Source organism: Echinops telfairi, unplaced genomic scaffold, assembly GCF_000313985.2.
Source record: "Echinops telfairi isolate 266 unplaced genomic scaffold, ASM31398v2 ScPeMD7_7469;HRSCAF=8507_0, whole genome shotgun sequence".
NCBI classification, from domain to species: domain Eukaryota; kingdom Metazoa; phylum Chordata; class Mammalia; order Afrosoricida; family Tenrecidae; genus Echinops; species Echinops telfairi.
In genome coordinates this window covers 40607445-40622347 of record NW_022111372.1, presented here as the reverse complement: position 1 = coordinate 40622347, position 14903 = coordinate 40607445, and the positions used below count along the sequence as shown (strand labels likewise).

General features: G+C 46.1%; 1 protein-coding gene across 1 annotated transcript in view; it reads right to left on the bottom strand.

The window, feature by feature from the left end:
- Positions 1-14903, bottom strand: part of PCNT (pericentrin) — a 127985-nt gene that overhangs the window by 51289 nt on the left and 61793 nt on the right. The window contains exons 21-26 of the mRNA XM_045284550.1: positions 12181-12393; positions 11237-11269; positions 8908-9137; positions 3718-3834; positions 3595-3615; positions 2168-2374 (exon numbers count right to left, since the gene is read on the bottom strand). Coding sequence (XP_045140485.1) covers positions 2168-2374; positions 3595-3615; positions 3718-3834; positions 8908-9137; positions 11237-11269; positions 12181-12393 — 821 coding nt within the window. The remainder of the gene's footprint in view (positions 1-2167; positions 2375-3594; positions 3616-3717; positions 3835-8907; positions 9138-11236; positions 11270-12180; positions 12394-14903) is intronic.

The following is a 14903-nucleotide window of genomic DNA, read 5'->3' as shown; positions in this document are numbered from 1 at the left end:
ATCTACATATAACCCCTCCCTGGGGGATGGAAACAGACAAGTGGGAGACATCAGACAGTGTAAGACATCAAAAAATAATAACAATTTATACATTATCAAGGGTTGAGGAAGAAGGGAGGGTTGGGGAGCGAGGGGGAAAAATGAGGAGCTGATACCAAGGGCTCAAGTAGGAAGAAAATGTTTTGAAAATAATGATGGCAACAAATGCACAAACGTGCTTGACACAATGGATGGATGTGTGGATTGTGATAAGAGTTGTACAGCTCCCAATAAAATGATTTTTTTTTAAAGAAAATATTTTGAAAATGTTAATGGCAACATATGTACAAGTGTGCTTAATACAATTGAATAATGGATTGTTATATAAGATTTGTAAGAGACCCCAATAAAATGATTAATTTTAAAAAAATCTTACTATGTTAGGCAAATGTTAATGAAACTAGGCACCTCGCACTGCTGTCTCTGAAGACATCTGTTATCCTCAGCTCTGCCTACAGCCCAGCATTCAGTGCACACACTTCCTCTCTGATTCCCCGGCTCATCTCCACCCCTGTAGCACCTGTGACTCCCCAGCACAACCACCACAGCACCTGAGCTCTGCCAAGAAAACACGTGTGAAAGTGCTCCTAGTCTGCGGAGAAAACAAGCGTGGATGTGGCACCGTGGTGATGGCTCATGATCAGAATCTCTTCAACCAGGCACAATAATATGCACTGAATTATTACCAATTAAAAAAATTGGAAAGACTTGGTCAAAGAATGGAGCTTAAGATTAATGGTGGAAGGGGGGTGCGGGGGTTAAAAAAATTAATGGTGGATCATACAATGAATATTATCAGTTTTCAAAAAACATTTGGCATATATTTTGAAAAGGCAAATATCAAATGGGAACAGGCTACAGTGCTGCTCCAACTTCATGGATGAAAAAGGGACTTTCCGTCCTTAACACTCAAGGCTTTCAAGACAAAGGAGAAGCAATCACCTTCTTAGCTATTAATAAGCTCAAGAAGTGTTTGCTGGCGGAAGGCGTGAGTGGCAGAAGGAGTGAACAAGGGAAGAAGTAAATGAGTGAATGAACAAGTGACTAAACAAATGAATGTGTGAGTAAATGGAGGAACAAGTAAACAAATGAGGGAACAAACGTGGGTGAATGAGTGAAGCAGTCCCAAGTGGAAATGGACCCATGATGGGAAATGGCTCATGTAGGGGCAAAGCATCCCTCTAGTGAAGACACTAGAGGGTGGGGTCGGGTGCTAGGTGTTCTACCCCAAGATGGCACAGTGGAAACACAGCACGGCCTCAAGAGAGAAACTTGAACTCACACAAAGGTCCCCGTCAGCGTTTACGAGAATCAGACGCATCTGACAGACGCTCTCCTAGTGCCATCAAGGAGGCCCTGGAGAGGACACAGGTTTCGTGGGCCCAGCTACTAACCAAAAGACTGGAAGTTTGAATCCATCCAAAGGCACCTCCGAAGGTCTGGCCATTTACTGCTGAAAACCAGCTACTAAAACCTCACTGAATGTTCTCCTTTGACACACATGAAGTAGTCATGAATCTAGCAGCCACTGAGACATTGAGATCGTCCTTGAAGTACGCTTGTGACTTGTGACCAAACTACTGACTGTAAATTTGCTGACTAAGCAGTTTCACCCATTGAAGTAACCTTTTAACGTTCTACTACAAACAGTCAAAATTTAAATCCCCTTTAACCAAGTGCTCAAACAGAAGGAAAAAATTGCTTAATGGAGATATAAAGGAGTTTAAGCATCTCACCAGGCCAGGCCACCATCCACCAAACCATAAGATGATATAACTCAGGTTCAGCCTCTTAGATGCAGCTTAAATATTCAGATACGCAAACAAGAAACATTATAAGCTCAGAATACCAAGTTAAATCACGTTAAAGACTATCATTGGAGAGATTTTCCTTGGGAAGCAGATATAAATTCATAAACTCAAAAGGTTAAAATCATTGTAACCAGCTCTTCAGCATGTCTGAAAAGTACACATGGTCCCATATGCTGGTACACTTCTCACTGGGGCAAATACAAGCCTCTGAGAGAGCAAGGCAGACCAGTTCATGCCCCACATCTGTCCTGAACAAGTGCTACATGGGTGCCCATGAGAAAGGAAAAAACCCTCATCTAAGACAGAGGGGTGCTCACCTGCTGTAATTCTTCCCCAATTCTCTTCTGTGTCTCCAGTTCTTCCTGGAGCTGGGTCACCCTCTTGCCGGCCTCAGTAACTGCCGCCTCGAGGCGCTGCACCTCCTCCTGCTGCACTGCCAGCCGCCTGTCAGCCAGCTCCTTCTTCACAGCCAACTCGGTGAACTCATCTGACTTTTCCCTTAACGTTTTCTGTAACAACTCAACCTAAAACAACCACCAAACGTGAACACCAGAGAACCCTAGAAACAAAAACACTTGGCTTCCAAAAAAGAAGTGTGCATCAGTGGTGAAAGGAGACACACTCTAGGTGTTTCCCACTGGGGACCCAGCAGGAAGCAAAATGTGTCCTGAAACTAAAATATCCTTGGGCAGCAGGGGACTGGAGCTGGGATTTTTGGGTAGCGCAGATGTTTGCACGAGCAATATCGCGCCAGCTTAACACTCAACACATGGTACCATCTCCGTCCCAAGTTGATAGTAACAGTTTGAGGGGTCTGGACTTAGTGCTTGCTAATAATGTGAAAGCTTTTTTCTTTCTGTTTTTTTTTTTTGGGGGGGGGTGTATGTGTGTGGAGAGGGTACAAATAATGGCAATGAGTTGTGTTGAACAAAAGAAAAAAGATCTTCACAGATTTTTAAAACAGCTTATTGATATGGTATTTGGGCATCATTTCAAAATACTTCTATGGACAGAGAGGTAGGGAACAAGGGGGTCCCTCACACATTCCTGCCAAAACATAGTCAGCACTCAGGTGTCATCAACAGGTGCATGGCTGCATGCAACAGAAAGGAGCAGAGTACTGATATGTGACAGCTGCTGATATAAGGGAACTTCAAAAACTTCATGGCAGAAATAGAGTTAAAAGATAATTAAATTTCCCCACATGCTTTTTGAAGCCCCCTTAAATATGGATGTGTCTTTATGCAAAATAGTCAATTTCAAAAGGTCACACACTACATAATTCCATTTATCAATAATATTCCTGAAACGGCATGATTTCAGAAATGGAGAACAGCTGAGTGTTGGCCAGGAGCTAAGGAGGATATGGTTGTGGGAGGAAAGTGGATAATGGGGATGGAATGCTCTCTATCTTCACTCATTGGGTGTCCATGATCCTGGGCCCTTGCTTTTCTGAGATGTTACCATTGTGAGGAAGTGGGTAAAGGTACATGGAATCTCTGTATTATTCCTTATAACTGCATGTAAGTCTTTAATTATCCCAATAAAAGATTAACTAAAAAAAAAAAAGCAAACTAATTATTATTCTATCAGACAACAAGATTCAGACAGTTATAGTCCCAAGGAAAAGATATCCCGAAAAACAAGTGTGAGGCAAGGCTGGTCCTGGTCCATTCACAGCCTTGTCCACGAGAGACCCTGGATAAGGGCTATGGGGTAGTGGGAGGTGGGGCTCTGTCCTTACCTCTTCACTTGGCTGCTCACTCTGCCGTTTTCATGGACATGGAAGGAAAATATGAGAAAGTAAGGCTGACAGTATCCTGGCGCATGCCATCAATGTCCGCAGGCTCCATGGCTATGCACTTACGTGGCTCAACTGGGCGTCCGTGGCCTGGGCCCGGGCCACCTGCCGTAGCTGTCCCTCCAGTCTCTGGATCTCCTGCTGGAATTCATCTCGCTCGTGCTCCCGCTCCGCTGCCTGCTCCTATTGAGAAAGCAGGTGTGAGACCTCCTCTTTCCAGGTGCAATGGCAGAGTTTACAGCCATGTAAGTCTGTATGTTCCCCAGGACATGTCAACCTACTTTCCAGGGACCCTGAGGGTCATGACATTAGGGGAAGGATCTAGCATTGGCAAAGCATCATGCCTCCATGGTCTGAACCCAGTTACTGCCCATCCAACACTGTATCAGCATAATTTTTGTACATCAGGGTAAATAAAGAGTAATGGTCCTTTCCACAAGGCAGCACCAGTTCTGAAACACTGATGACTACACAGAAAATGACATGCAGAGAACTGTCTAAGAGTACAGGTCTCAGGATACACCTGAGGGAAATATTCCAGGAACATAGAACAAACGTGCCAAGAGACAGCCAATATATGATTATGATATGACAAGGGAATATTACATACTTCATAGTCACCCTGAAAACACTTCTTCAGTGAAAGTAGTTCATGTGATAAATTGACACACACACTAAAGTAGAAAATTTGAACATGAGAAAAAAAGAAAAAAGTTCCCAGTACCCTCTGCTCAAGCCCTCACTCAACGCAAGAACACTCTGTTCTAACAACCTGGCATTCTGTGATGCTCACCCTCCCGGCACGATTGCTGAAGATAAAATGGGTGCATAAGCAAATGTGGTGAAGAAAGCTGATGGTGCCCAGTTATCAAAAGATACAGAGTCTGGGGTCTTAAAGGCTTGAAGTTAAACAAGTGGCCATCTAGCTGACAAGCAACAAGCCCACACAGAAGAAGCACACCAGCATGTGTGATCATGAGATGTCAACGGGATCAGGTAACAGGTATCAGAAGACCCAAAACAAACATACTGTTTAGAACGAGGTAGGTGAGAGCAGAGACCCAAAACCCATCTGTAGACAATGGGACATCTCCTCACAGAAGGGTCACGAGGCAGGGAAGAGTCAACCAGGGTGCAGTATAGCACTGATGAAACACACAATATGCCTCTGGTTCCTTGAGGCTTCTTCACCCCCCACAATCACGACCCCAGCCCTGCCTTTCACTGTGGGCTAGGCCAGAGCACATACATGAGTACAGAGAAGAGCTCAGGGCACACGGAATCAGGTCAGATAAACCCCTCAGGAACAGAAATGGGAGCAGCGATACCAGGAGGGTAGGGGGAAAGAGGGTAGAGGAGGAGGGGAAGAAACCGTGGGGGAAAAGAGACAGCAGTCGGTGTAAGATATGATAGTACTAATAATTTATAATTTATTAAGGGGTCACAGGGTAGGAGGGAGGGAGAAAAAAAAGAGGAGCTGATACCAAGGGCTCAAATAGAAAGTAAATGTTTAGAAAATAATGATGGCAACTACAAAAATGCTTGCTACAATTGAAATATGGATTGTTAAAAGAGCTGTAAGAGCCCCCAATAAAGTGATCTTAAAAAAAAAATCCCGTGGAAAAAGAAGTCCTAGCCCAGATGAATTCCACCACACATTGAGAGAAGAGTTGGCACCAGTTCTATTTGAATGATTTCAAAAGACAGAAAAGGGTGAAAATCCCCTAGATCCATTTTATGAAGCAAGTGAACTCTGATCCCCAAACTAGCAGAGACATCATATAAAAAGAAAACTATAGACAAATGTGCCTCACGAGCATAGTGCAAAAATTCTCAACAGAACCAACAATATATAACAACATCACCACCAAGTGGAATTCATTCCAGGTATGCAAGGATGCTTCAACATTAGAAAGGCAATCAATGTAATCCACAATAGAAATACAACAAAGTGGGGACAAACTACATGATCACATCAATGCAGAAAAGTCATCTGACAAACTCCATCACCCAGTCTTGATAACAAAATTGGAAATGAAGGGCAAATCCTCAATATACTTAAGGGCATGTATACAAAAGCAAGAGCATTCATCTAAAGAGAGAGTAACCGCATTCCCCTAGCTGACAGGAAGCAGACAAGGATGCCGTTAACACCACTCCGGGTCAATACCTGCTAAAAGTCTTAGCCGGAATGAGAAATAAAAGGGCATCCAAACTGGCAAAGAAGAAGCATACAAAAGTCAATTGGCCTCCTTTACAATAACAAAGAACTAGAAAAAGGAAATCAAGAAAACAATCCATTTACAACAGTACAAAAGCTTAAATACTTAGGACTTAATCTAACAAGAGAAACAAAAACACTATAGAAGCAATGCCCTAAGAAACCCAGAGGCTTACACAGACAGAACATACCATGGTCATGGAGAGTAAGGGTTAAGATTGTGAAAATGTCATACAACCAAAGCAGCCTCTAGATAAGCTGCAATTTCAACCTTGATCCCAACTTCATTCTATGCTGAGTGGGAAAGGTCAATCAGAGAAGGCCAAATATTTTAAGAGGTATTTTTATAAAAGTCAAGAAAAGGTTTTCACCCAAATAGAAACATTCTTTGCCAGGGGCCTATGTGGAGAGCCAATGTGATGAGAATGATGAAGGCAATGAATGTACAAATGTACTTTACATAACTGATGTGTGTATGGATTGTGATTAGAGTTGTTTGAGCCCCCAATAAAATGATTAAAAAAAGAAAACATTCTTTGATGGTTACCAAGGGTGGGAGAGATGAGAGGAAAAGTTACTGGCTAGAGAGTAGGCAGGTGTTAACTAGGTGAAAGAGAAGGCAAAAAAAACCCAGTAAGGAAATTCAAGTTATAGCAAATAAAAGACATGCTATAAAACACAAGTTACAGTGCACTTGTTTCAATTTTGTTCATTAAAAACATGTTTATGTTCTTGTTGTTTTACCCACTTAAGCACCCTAGGTAGTATAAATGGTTAATAATATTCTTGGCTAATCGAAGGTTGGAAGTTCAAGTACACCCAGAGGTGTCTCAGAAGAAAAACATCATGATCTGCTTCTGGGAAAACAGCCACTGAAAACTCTAGGCAGCACAGTTCTACTCTGATATACATGGGATCCCCATGAATTATGAACAGAATATCTAAAAAACCCCAAACTCCCGTCACATAAGACAGTATTTGATGGGTGGCAGCATTACATAAGGTTTTATAGTCTTTGTTTTGATCACTATAATTTCCTAAGAAATCTGCATAATTTATATGCCAAATGAAAATACTTCACAGGATGTGATAGTAAGTTTGTGAAGAAGGCTGGCTAACACCCCCATGAAGTGATCAGCCAGGGCTGCAGATCTTGATAATGGCATCAAAGCAGCTGCCACACCCTCCCTGTCTTCCTTCCTAGCAACCATCCAGCAGAATCTGATGCCCAAGTGAGGGACAAAGTAACCTCAGAGCCCACACCTCCCATGACAGTGACCTCTCTCAGGAAAGAACTTTAAGTGCAGGGGCTAAATGCACAATGGAGCGTGGAGGGGATGGCATGTGTGCTAGGGAGCAGCACCACAGAGGTGAAACTTTCTTATCCTCATTATCATACCGTCATTAGTAAAGAGAATGCCCAAGTCCTTAGAAAATGTGTATTTAAATACTGTTTCCCCCCAAATAAGGCAGTGTCTTATATTAATTTTTGCTCCCAAAGATGTGCTAGGTCTTATTTTCAGGGGATGTTTTATTTTTCCATGAAGAAGAATATGGCACACATTTATTGTTTATTGTTTTATTAAAAGAGACCTTGCACTTCCTGTCTGCTCCAGCTGCACTGCGACCAACAGTGAGCTGCGTGGTGGCGCCCACTGCTACGGTCCAGAGTCCAGAGTTACTAAACGGTAGCTTCGGGGGCCTTATTTCTGGGGAGGTCTTATTTTCAGGGGGATGCCTTATATTTCAGCGAGAGGCAAAACTGTAAGTAGGTCTTATTTTCGGGGGATGTCTTACTTTCGGGGAAACAGGGTAGCTATAGAGGCAAAGGCAGATTGCCCACTTATAGTCCAGTGGCTCAGTAAAATACAGTGTGTGTGAGTACACACACCTGTGATCTATACCTACAAATCCTGAGGTAGCTGGCTTAGGATCAGATGAATCTGAGTGAAGGCTGTACGGGCATTTTCTGTATTACTTTTCTACTTGGAATAAGTTTGAAATTGCTTCATAGTAACGTTAAAAACAGGTATTTGGAAGATGGTATGGAGTGAACTGTGCCCTCCAAAGAGATAAGTTGACATTCTAACCCCCATACCTGTGAACATGATTTTGTTTGGAAATAGGGGTTTTTGAAGATGTTACCAGTTAGTTAGTAAGTGGTCACAATGGAGAGGGTGGGCCTGAATTCTCTTTTTTTTTTTAATATTTTATTAGGGGCTCATACAACTGTTATCGCAATCCATACACACATCAATTGTGTAAAGCGCATTTGTACATCGTTTCTCAAAACATTTTCTCTCCACTTAAACCCCCGACATCAGGTCCTCATTTTTCCCCTCCCTCCCCGCTCCCCGCTCCCGCATGAGCCCTTGATAGTTTATAAATGAGTATTTTGTCATATCTTGCCCCGTCCGACGTCTCCCTTCATCCACTCCTCGGCTGTCTGTCCCCCAGGGAGGAGGTCACACACAGTTCCATGTAATCGGTTCCCTCTTTCCTACCCATTCTCCCTCTACCCTCCCCGTTTTGCCACTCACACCACTGGTCCTATAGGGCTCATCCGTCCTGGATTCCCTGTATTTTCAGCTCCTATTTGTACCAGTGTACATCCTCTGGTCTAGCCAGTCTTGCAAGATAGAATTCGAGTCATGGTAGTGGGAGCGGGGAGGAAACCTTTAGGAACTACAGGAAAGTTGGCCTGAATTCTCTAAGACTAGTGTGTTTCTAAAAGGAGAAGAGAAAGAGAAAGCACACAGGAAGATGGCCATGTGAAGACAAAGTCTGCATGACTGGGGTCACTGCTGTCGCCAGAAGCAGAGAGAGCAAGCAAGGAACAGAATTCTTAGGAATTCACGGGCCAACACTCTGATCTCGGCCTCTCAGCCTGAAGAGAATGAATTTATGGTCTATGAGCCCCTGGGACCCAGCGCAATGCACAAAAAGCTGTGCTCTCCCGCAGGCCCAGGGCAAGAACACGGAAAACACGTAGGAGTTCTGGGGGAATGAAGGTGTTCAGTGCGATGCAGACTTACATCCATGAACTGCCGCTGGCTGCGCAGGTGCTTGTCCAGTGAAGCCATCTGCTGCTTCAGGGCGACAACCTCCTCGGCATGCTGGGCACACGCCTGATGCTGGGACACCTGCTCCTCCAACTCCGACTCCAGCACCCGCAGCTGCGAGAGCAGAGCGGCTCGGTCCTTCTCAGACTGCTTCGTAGTCTCCAACTGCTCCTTTGTTAGACACTCCACTTCCTTCTGGAGACCTAGGATGCCCAGAACACAGACATGGAGGAAAACGCCCCTGGCATATCCTGGAAGCAAGTGGCACTGCCCACCAGCTGCCTGATAGAAGTGGAGACAGGCAGTCTGTGCCATACAGAGCCACTCAGTGACTCTCACAATTGGGGTGGAGACAGACAGACTTCACTGTGTGGCTGATGGTGACTGCCGGAACCAACGTGGAAATAGGAGAATTGACTTAAATGCTCATGGCTGCCCAGTGACTTCCAGGACCAATATGGAGATACCACGCTGGGTTGACAAGGACTACTGGCCAAATGGGGAGGCAGACTCCACCACGTAGGGCTGACAGCTACTGTAAGGACCAATGTGGAGTGGGGCAGACACCATCCTGGGGAGTGAAGCGGGACTGCCGGGCAGATGTGGGGACAAACAGGTAGACTCCGCTGAGTGGGGTCACCTGTGACTGCCAAGGGAGTAAGTATCCTTCCTACACAGTGGACTCAGATGCAACAGGCTGAGAGATAACTCCGATGCAATTAGGACTGTCAAGACTCCTTTGCAGCCAAGGCATGGAAGCCAAGACCAAGCCCTGGCTGGGTGCAGGTGAGCTCCAAAGGAGTTCCAAACCAGCCGGCACAGGTGCTACCTTGCCCCTGCCCATCCCCTCATGTTTTCCCTTCTTCCTGATGAACCAGCAAGCAAAAGGGGTTCCGTGCACACAAGGCGTCAGGGTCTGCCCCCAAGGCCAGGCCAGCACCCAACTAACCTGCCATTGTGTATCAAGCACAGATGCAAATTACTCAGGCCAAAAAAAATCACACCTTCTCAAGAACAACAGCCTAAAACAGCAGTGTGCGCAGTCTGGGAACAACCCATCTGGGCAGTTCCAGACAACATACCAGCAACTGTCAGGAGTGACGTCTTCACGTGTACCCACCAGTAAGGAAACCACCCTGGATGTGAACCCATGACCATGTCCACTAAGAGCACGTCCATTTACCGTAAGGGCCCCCGCTGGGTGCTCAGGGCTGCAACAGCCTCTTGAAGGAAAAGTTAATCAGCTGTGAGTCCTCAGAAGCCGACCTAAGACTGACGGGGCAGTGAAGCTCACACTAGTCCACACGTCAAGGGACAAGTCTGAATGAACTTCAACTCAAGAGGAAACCATAAACCAGGAGCATGCAAACGGAACTCACTGGGCTGGCCTTGTTTTCCACCTTTGGCAGAACACGGTCTTGTCACTTTTACCTTTGATGAACCCTGGACTATCAAATTACCCAAGAACTGAAACGATTTCAGTTCTATTTCACCAGCTTTCAAACTTATTTTGCTTGTGAAACTCTGTGTTACTCTTTCATGACAAACTCTGGTGGGGTGGTGGGTTACATGTCAGCTGCTACCAGAGGTTTGAGCAACTCAAAATCACTAACCACTCTGTGAGAGAAAGATGGGGCTTTACGTCTCGGAAACCTAGTGGGGCAGCTTTACTCTGTCCTGTAGGGTCGCCACGAGTCAGAATTGACTCAATAGCAATGAGGAATCGCTACCATTAATACAATCCTTTCCATAAATACTCATGCCAATACCCCAAAATTTATGATGGTAAATTAGCATCAAGCACGCAGCTTAATGACCTCAAGGTGTGGAATTACAGCCATGGAGTGCCTTTAACGGGGAGGGTGCATCAGCGTGGAGACCAGCAAGCTCCCTTGGCTTGAGGAAGACAGTGTCACCTCCCACCATGTATCAAGGGGCACATGCACTCAAGCAATGGCACCACTGCACGTGACCCAGGACCAGCTGGAGCTTGGGCTGCAGGCTTCCCCACCTCACAGGGGACGAGGAGACGTGCAGGGCCAGAACCCAATCTAAGAGCTCCTCAGGACCCCCAAGCCATGCCGCCGACACACAGCACGCACAGAGCACAGCTGAGTGACAGCAGCAGCAAGGAGGCTTAGAGAGCACTATCCACACAAGCTCGCTGGTGAAGGCGCCATGCCGACAAAAGGTACCCCGTCTGCCGCAAACACTGAGGCACTTTGCCCGTCAGCGAATCGTCCGTCTACACACTCTACAGCAGGCACCAAGCACACAGAGATCGTTCATCCATTTTACAAACCTGAAGCCTTTTGTGCTACAGTGACAGGAATGCCTATGAATCAAAACACACACACATTTACAGAAATAAACCGAGGCGAATGCATGACCTCGAGTACAGAGTTCAGGAACAAGAGGAGGGACAGCATCAGGAGCAGACTCTGGGGAAGGTTTGGCATCAGATAATTCTGAGACAGTGAGCCCATCCTCACAGTTCACCCTCTGTTCTTAAAGCACTGAGGAGGCTCTGGCCTCAGGACTTTGGCATAAACTGTTCAATGGGACCAAGGAGGAGAAGGGAAGTTCACAGTCCAGAAACAGTCATTTCCAACTCTCGGTTAAGTGATGACAATACATGTAGCTAAGATAAAAGGAGGGACCCATAAAACATGGGGGACCACCTGGAGGCGCCCAGGTCCCAGGTAGGGTGCGTGGCCTGGAGCACCCCTGCAGTGGGGTAGCATGAGGACAAGCTGCCCCTGCCCTTCTGTCAGTACCCCAGGCAGCATCATCGCCCAGATGACAGGTTGGGGTGGAGTGGGCCCCATGTCCGAGGCTACCTCAAGGGCTACAAGGTCACCACAAGAGATGTAGGCTCAGGGCTCCCAGGACACATAAAGGTCCTCAGCAACTACAGGAAAGCCAAGCCAGGTACCTGTGCAGAGGAGCAACATATCTATCCAAAGACTGTGAGCTCCTCTGAAGCACTGACCCCTTGAATGGCCACAATCACCTGGTCCCCGACTGCTTCCAAAGTCTCTGCCTGGCCACAGACAGCACCCAACCGCAGCATTGGGGAGGGACAGGAGAAAGACGCACACACCCATTCCTTCTGGAGAAAATCCCAAGACGTTGAAAGAGGCTTGCTAACCAAGCATGCCCAAAGTTCACAAAGAAAAGGGAAGAGCCTGAAGCCCACGTTGCGGGAGCTCAGAAGGTCAGCGCTCAACAGCCAGCATCTCTTACCAGATTCTCTCTCCTGTGCCTTGGCAGCAAGGGCCTCCATCTGGCTCTGCAGGGCAGTGCACTCCTCCTTCAGCTGCGCCTGCTCACAGGCTGCCTTCTGGAGCTGTAGGCTCAGTTGCTCCAGCTCCAACACCAGGAGCTGCTCGGACTGCTCCTTCTGACCAATCGTCGCCTGCAGGTCTGCCCTCTCTTCTTTAAACCCCTCGATGAGCCCTGCAGAGGAGAACATGTGAGACATGCGCTCACCAAGAACAAGCAGCGTGTACCAAGGGCCATGACTCATCTGAGCTCTACCATACAGTGGGCGCCAGCTGGGGTGGGGAGCAGAAAGTGGGGCAGAAGTAGCACAGTACGTCTCAGCCCAGTTCAGGCCGTGCAAGAACAGAGACAACAAAAAGCATGCCTTCATCTCACATACTCTGGACATGTTATCAGGAGAGGCTATTGTCTGGAGATGGACAGCATGCTTGGTAAGGTAGAGGGGCAGCGGAAAGGAGGAAAGCCCTCAATAAGATGGACTGACACAGTGGTTCAAACAATGGACTCCAACATGAGAACAACTGAGAGAACGGCACAGGACCTGGTGGTGTTTCGTTCTGGTGTACACAGTGTTGCTATGAGCCGGAACTGACTAAGAGTCCCAAACAACAAAAGGCTAAAATTAAAAATAGAAAATAACCAATGTTGGTTGGCAAAGATGTAGGGAAATTCGAACGCCTCCATTGCTGCTGATGAGGCAACGTGAGGAGAAGTTTCTCACAAAACTAAATATAGAACTACCAGGTGACCCAGCAAGTCCATTCCCAGACATGCTCCCAAAAGACTTGGGAGCAGGGACTCAAAGAGGCTTGTACACCAATGTTCAGTTAGCACAAGTCGCAATAACTAAAACGTGGAAGCAATCTAAACAACCATTGACAGAAAAAAGGATAAACAAAATGAGGTACATGCAGCCAGTAAGAGAAATGAAATCTTGATGAACAAGAGGGCTTCAAACCTCATGGAAACATTCCATTATGTTTAATTCCATTTTCCCACAAACTTTTTGAAGCCCCCTCGTATGCTACAATACAGATAGAGTTGTACAATATTATATTGAGTGAAATCAGCCAATCCTAAAAGGGCAAAACACTGTGTGACCGCACTTATACAAAAAGGTAAGAAAAGGCCAAAGAAGAGACCAAAGTGTACTGGTGGTCACCAGGTGGTCACCTGGAGGGAAAGGGGTGGAGCAGCGCAGGGCTCATGGTGATGAAAATATATCGATTAAAGGTCGGATTGCACTGCCGACTAGTTTACTTGCTGTCAGTAAGTTGTACATCTGTGAAAGTTGAACTGGTAAAAGCTGTGTTACAGATACATCCCCAACCCTCACTTATCAGCTATCTAATAATCGGGGAGTTCACATTTACAACAGTGAAAATGTACCATCCAACCACTTAGTGCAATGGATGTCTGGCAGTAACAAACGCCAAGGTGCAAGGTCGGTGTTTAAGGCTGTCCTTGGCCGGGCCATGATTCTCAGTGGTTTTCAGTTATGTAAAGCCATGATTTGGTAGTTATGCAAGGAGGTGATTTTGTCGTTATGCAATGATACCTGCAGTCATCCTACATTTTGTGAGCTGACGCGGTGGTCATCTCCCTTTGCAGAGCACCGATTTTCACATGGCAACCTAACCACGTTGATAAGTGAGGAGTGGGAGGCTTTATCACAATGATATAAAAGAAGAGAGGAACTGCTTGTGTACGATTAAATACCTCATGGGATTGGTTCCTTGGTTGAGAGGTTTAGCGTCCTGGTTTCATGGGACATCACAATTAACTGCTCTCATAAAATTCATGGTGCTGCTACTTTACCTCCATGTACTGAGCTTCTAGTGGCCATCCAATGCACAACAGTTGGTGTCTAAAGTCACCTGGAGCAGCAACAGGAGGAGGAGCCCCCAGGAACAAGAGGAAGAGGGGGAGTCGGTAGCTAACTGTCCCCATTAACAACTGCCTCCTTTGCCATGAGACCACAAGAACTGGACGGTGCCCGACTACTCTGAACATTTTGATTAAAAAAACTCCACAGAAGAATCTTGGTCAAAGAAGGGAAATGCAGAATTTCAAGTTTTCATGGACTTCCTGGAGTCATGGAAGGTAGATACATACCTGCAACTGCAGCCCAGAAAAGCTTGCAACCTTAAGCCAAAAATATCCACTGCAGTCATCTCAAAACCAAACAACAGTTTAAAGTAACAAGTTCGTTTTTTTTTTTTAAAAAGGGTCTGCTATGAGCATTATAGCTCTTTGAGAACTGTCTGTGCGGATTAGGTGCCAGTGAAAATGCTTTAAAAAACTCACTCACTGCCTCACTCTCACTCAACTGCCTCACTTGCTCACTGCCTCACTCACTGCCTGACTCTCACTGACTCACTCACTCACTGTCTCACTCTCTCACTGCCCCCTCACTCACTCACTGTCTCACTCTCACTCACTGGCACACTCACTCACTCTCTCACTGACCCACTCACTCACTGCTTCACTTGCTCACTGCCTCACTCACTCACTGATTCACTCTCACTGTCTCAGTCACTCACTCTCTCACTAACTCATTGTCTCACTCACTGTCTCACACTCTGTCTCTCTCACTCACTGCCTCACTCTCTCACTCTCTCACTGCCTCACTCTCACTCACTGGGACATTCACTCACTCTCTCATTCACTCACTGTTTCACTCT